This window comes from Odontomachus brunneus, unplaced genomic scaffold, assembly GCF_010583005.1.
Source record: "Odontomachus brunneus isolate Ranch 3 - 2012 unplaced genomic scaffold, Obru_v1 Obru_scaffold_163, whole genome shotgun sequence".
In the NCBI taxonomy this organism is placed as follows: Eukaryota; Metazoa; Arthropoda; class Insecta; order Hymenoptera; family Formicidae; genus Odontomachus; species Odontomachus brunneus.
Window position 1 is genome coordinate 514,729 of NW_022639613.1, and position 5,850 is coordinate 520,578.

At 35.1% G+C, this 5,850-nt stretch overlaps 1 protein-coding gene across 9 annotated transcripts in view; it reads left to right on the plus strand.

Annotated features, from left to right (window-relative positions):
• Positions 1 to 5,850, plus strand: part of LOC116850990 (tachykinins-like) — a 395,129-nt gene that overhangs the window by 252,594 nt on the left and 136,685 nt on the right. For all 9 annotated transcript variants that reach the window (XM_032829930.1, XM_032829928.1, XM_032829937.1 and 6 more), the window contains 2 exons: positions 4,305 to 4,488; positions 4,584 to 4,865. In XM_032829930.1, the coding sequence (XP_032685821.1) occupies positions 4,305 to 4,488; positions 4,584 to 4,865 (466 nt within the window). The remainder of the gene's footprint in view (positions 1 to 4,304; positions 4,489 to 4,583; positions 4,866 to 5,850) is intronic.

The following is a 5,850-nucleotide window of genomic DNA, read 5'->3' on the forward strand; positions in this document are numbered from 1 at the left end:
GAAAGCTCTCGAGATGTGCTATAAGAATATGCAATGAAAAATGGGGTGTTCCATTTAAAAAAATTAATGTGACCTTGACCTGACCTTCGCTACGCAACCCAAGGTCAAACTGATGTGATCAGTAAATACATCTTTTTAAACGCCACAACTTTTGTCTGAAACATTTTTTTGTAAAACTTATATTTTTCCTGATATTCGAGCGTCCCGGTACTTTCCGAACACCCTGTATATAGACATTTTGTGGTGAGCTGTACTTGTTAATTGCCTCTTGTACATATTTTCTTATACTGCAAGATAAGAACTTAATTCTAATGACATCATGTGCAATGTATTATATGAGATATGAACGTAAACAGATATTAATTTGCTTATATAACAAAAGCAACATTTGGGTAGGGTTTACCTCTTCCCTTTATATTTAAATCGATCTCGAAACAAAATTCATCTAACGTGTGACACTCTGTCGATTTATTTTATATATATTCATTTTTAAACCATGTATATTTAAATAAGTTATGAAATAGTTTTGAAACCTGGACAACGAGATGTGTTGCGTGCGTGTGCGGGTGTGTATGTGTGTGTCAGAAAATTTTTTAATGAAATTTTTTCATAATCTGAAACCTGTATACGTCTAATGGCTTTATGTCTCTTTCTAAGACGATACAAAAATTCGAAGTCGTCTATAAACTTTGGTTGTGGATGCAAAAGGTCTGACATTGATAGATCTTACTGTTTGGAATTTGAATAATGATAAATTTGTCTAAATAGTCTAATAAAATTACACTTTAAGGCTTAAAGTAAAGGGCATATGTACATAGCTTAAAGTTTAAGCTATGCACATATGCTGCTATTGTTATGATTCATATACTAGTAATTAGTTACTGGCTAGTTTTAATTATTGTTATATTTTATGTAGTTGTACATACTGATTTGCTTAAATAATTGAAAGCTATATAAAATTTATATTAATAATAATTTAGAAAGTTTTTTTGCATTTTATGTTTTAATTATATGTTAATAAATATATTGCATTTTATAAAACCATTTCACAAATTGATTCGTCAAATTCTTTTTAATAGAACACACATAAGTTGATTATAATGTATGAGAAGAAATGTATAAAATGGTAAATATTTTATCATTATAATTAGGGAAAAAAATTCTTTTTTGTTGTGTGGAGCCTAGATACAATAAAATAAAATAAGTGGGGATGGCTATGTCCGAAATGGTTGACCTAGTAAACAAAGTTATGTTAATATTACATAAATGCAATATACCGGATGTTACAATATTGCATAAGTATTTCCGGTAAGTTACTGGTTAGTTATAATTTCCTACTCATCAGTATAACACGTAACAAAATGATGATACCGCAAGTAACGGTAACGGTAACGCGTTACTTTTAAAAAGTAACGTTCCCAACCCTGGCAAAATGTCTAACATTGATAGACATTGCTGTTTGCAACTTGGATGATGATAAGCCTGTTCACTGTTTGTACTTTCTTCACAACATTGATTTTTGTAGTAATATTAAACAGATATAACAAGTAATATAACATTAATTATATAAATGTTATAAAAATGTCACACATAGGTTGGCGATACTATTTTGAAAGCGTGAGCACGCCGTCTGCAATTGCGCACAGTCCATTTTCGTGAATGCCGTTTCAATAGCAGCCTGAAGGGAGGCTACGTTGGGGTGTCTAACTTTGTTAATAACCCTCTCGACTACGCCCCCTACGTAGTAGTCGAGAGGGTTTAAGTCGGGACTATTTGGAAGCCAGAAATCCTTCGACCAAAGTATCTCGATATTGTCCGAGAGCTAGTTTTACACTAAGTGACTCGTATGAGCAGGTGCGCCGTCTTGTTGGAAGATATACGGTCTTCCTACAGCCATTTACTCCACCCAAGTCTTCATTGTAGTCCTCAGGATCTCCACATAAACGTCCTTCGTAACCATTTCCTCCTTCTTGAAATGCGGTAGCATGACGTCGTCCTCACTCGACGTTTAGGACGTAGACACTTGGCCGGAAACTTGTTCCTGGTCAACAGGAGCACGTTCACGGGGTCGTGTACGAGCCAACAATCATTCCTCTGGTTCACTTTGGCATCCACGTTGAAAATCTTCTTGTCAGAGAAAAACTTGATATGGCCAGCAGCTTCAGTAAACACATGAGCAAGTTGCAGCGGACAAGTCTCTTAGCCTTGGCGACCTCGGAGGGCATCAGTCGGACCTTGAGGACGTAGGACTTGTATTTGAGGTCCTCTTGAACGATCCGACGAACGGTGGTATCGCTCATCTCCAAGACGGCCGTTAATTTTGCGAGTGAAGTCCCTGGGTCTTTCGAAATAAGCTCTTGTGCTTTTCGAACGAGTTCCGGAGTCCGTATCGCTTTCTCCCTTACGTGTATTTTCCGGGTGTATATCAGTTGGACACGGAGCAATTGGACACAGTCCAATCACAAGTCGCTGTTCCAAGGGACCCTACAAATGTCTCTAATCACACGGTGCTGTGATTGGCTGTGTCCAAATGCACCGTGTCCAAGTGCACCGCTCCCGTATTTTCCTCGTTGAAGTACAAGAGCCCACCTCGGACTCCTCCGAGGCCACGTACTTCTGGACAATGCCATGCACCGTCGACCTAAGATATCCGAAGAATTTAATTATTTCGCTTGGCGTCCTTCCGGCACGGACCTTCAATAACCGCCGCTTTTCGGTTATATTCCGATATTTCGGACATGGCCATCTCCACTCCTTTTATTTTATTGCATCTAGGCTCCCCACAACAAAAAAGAATTTTTTCCTAATTATAATTATAGAGTACTTACTACTCTATAACTTTTTCTCATACATTGTAACCAACTTATGCGTGTTTTAAAAGGAATTTAACGAATTAATTAGTAAAATTGTTTTAAAAAATGCAACTTTCTAAATTATTATTAATATAAGTTTTAGACAGCTTTCAATTATTTAAGCAAATCAGTATGTACTTACAATTACATGAAATATAAAAATAATTAAATCTAATCAATAACAAATCAATAATATATGTATCATAACAACAATAGCATTTACACATAGCTTAAAGTGTTATTTTATTAGATAGGTTATATTATTTTGACAGATTTATCATTATACAAGTTCCAAACAGTAAGATTTATCAATGTTAGACCTTTTGCGTCAACAACCAAAGTTTATACTGACGACTTTGGATTTTCGTATCGTCTAGAGAAATAAAGTCATTAGACATATACATAGTTTCAGATAAGGAAAAAATTTTATTAAAAAGTTTTCTGATACGCACACTATTATGTTAAATCTTGCAAGTATTCTCCATCCTAGAAATAATATGTTGACATTGCAGTTATTAATGCATCACACACACACACACACACACACACACACACACACACACACGCACGCACGCACGCACGCACACAACACACACACACATCTTCAAAATTCATTTAAATATACATGGTTTGAAAATGTATTTGTACAAAATAAATCAACAGAGTTTCACACAGAGTTAGGTGAATTTTGTTTCGAAAACGAATCCAATATAAATTGAGGAAATAAAGCACATATAAATGTTGTTATTGTTATATAAGCAAATTAATCTCTATTTATGTTGATATCTTATATAATACTTTGCATATGATGTCATTAGAATTAAGTTATTATCATCTTGCGAAATAAGAAAACAAGTACAAGAGGCAGTTATTGAGTACAACTCAATTATTATAAAAAATAAAAATACCTTTTTTTCGAGGGATGGCTTCACCCCCCTAAATCCAAATTTAGCAGAAACAAGAAATAGTTTTATATTATGAATATTACTTTACTTGCACACAATGTTTCAGAATTTTTTGAATTTATGGATTTCCTTGTTAGTAACGATACTTCAAATCACCTCGCCTTTGTATTCAAACAGCTCCTGGTTCGTCAATTTTTCGATGTCCTTCTTCTAACTTCACACAAATATTTTTAAATGTATATATTTTAAAAATATGCCATAAAAAAGAATGGCCAAAACATTTTTTGGTAAATATTAACAAAAACGGACCACCTTTCGAGGACGATGACCTTCAGATATGTTGTCAAGCTTATCCTGAGTAACATTCAAAAGGTTTTAGTCGTCGCTCGTTGTTCATTAAAAAATTATTAACTTTAAAAAAAAACTTTTTAAAATTATTTACTTCTAGGGATTTAAATCTAGGGATAATTATAACTATTTGAAATTTTTTGTGCGTGTATGTTTGAATTTTTGTAAATTTATCATATGCATCTTTTTTATGTTTCAGAATGCACATTAACTCGATTTTTTTCCTTGCAATATGGATGACGTCGGTTGCGGAAGAATTGCCCGTCAACAATGTTCAACCTACTAAACAGACGTCCTTAAGGTTCCCAGAAATACGAGAGAAAAAATATCCTATATCTTTGGAATATGGTGACTTTTCTAAAAGAGCACAAATTGGTTTTCAGGTGAAATAAATATAAAGCATTTTTAAAATTTTCCTTTGTCTTATTTCTCTAAATTTTTATAAAAAATGGATAATTTTACAATTTTACATTTGCAGAATATGCGCGGTAATAAATATTTCATCACGCCAAATGTTGATGAAGATTTCTCACACGATGAGTTCGAGAAGCGTGCATCGATGGGATTTCAGGGAATGAGAGGAAAAAAAGATTATTTAACATCTGATTTCAAAGATTTCTACTTACACAATGACTACAAAAAAAAAGCACTAATGGGTTTCCAGGGAATGAGAGGAAAGAAAGTAGTGTCGGAAGACGGATATTATAAACGTGCTCCCATGGGTTTTCAAGGAATGCGAGGAAAAAAATCTATGGAAGAAGTAAGTACTGAATATCGTTCAAACATATAATCGAATTATTATAATGAAAGAGTTCGGCCATAACGAAAAATGCTTCTAATTTATGAGATTCACTTTGATTGGTGTTGTGTAAAGTAGATTTTATAAATAATGAACTCAGTCTACTTTTGCTGCATATCGTATCATTTGTTAATTTATTTTTCAAAGAAAGTAGAAGAAATCTCTCTCTCCAAAACAATTATCATTTTTTGTGTCATTCCAACAAACAAAATAATATAATAGTTACATTGCTGTAATATAATATAAGGTGTAGTAAAAAGAAATCCATTATTTTTGCATGAAATTAAAGGCTTTATTTAACATAGTTAGAATGATCCGATTTAGGTCAAATATGCACCATTTTGTTCGATAACTTGTTGCCATTTTAAAGGTAATTCCATTATGCTTCTCTCATAGAAACCCTAGTCCTTATTGGCAAAAAACTGGGACAGTCGATTTTCACAAGCTTCTCTTGAGGCGAATTTTTCACCAGCAAAATCATTCGCCATAGACAGGAACAGGTGGTAATCACTTGGTGCCAGGTCCGGACTATAAGGTGGATGCATAAGAACCTCCCAACTAAGCTCCCGGAACTTCTGGCGAGTCACTATCGATATGTGTAGCCTGGCGGTGTCCTGATGGAACACAATTCCTCTCCTATTGGCCAAAGCTGGCCGCTTCTGGGCGATTGATTCCTTCAGACGGTTCAATTGTTGACAGTACAAGTCCGAATTAAGAGTTTGGCCGTAGGGGAGCAGCTCATAGTGGATGATTCCCTACCAATCCCACCAAACACACAGCAAAGCCTTCCTGACCGTCAATCCTGGCTTGGCCACCGTTTGCACCGGTTCACCGCGTTTCGACCATGACCGTTTTCGCTTGACGTTGTCGTAAGTGACCCACTTTTCATCACCAGTCACCATCCGCTGCAGAAATGGGTCGATTTTGTTGCGATTCAGCAGCGATT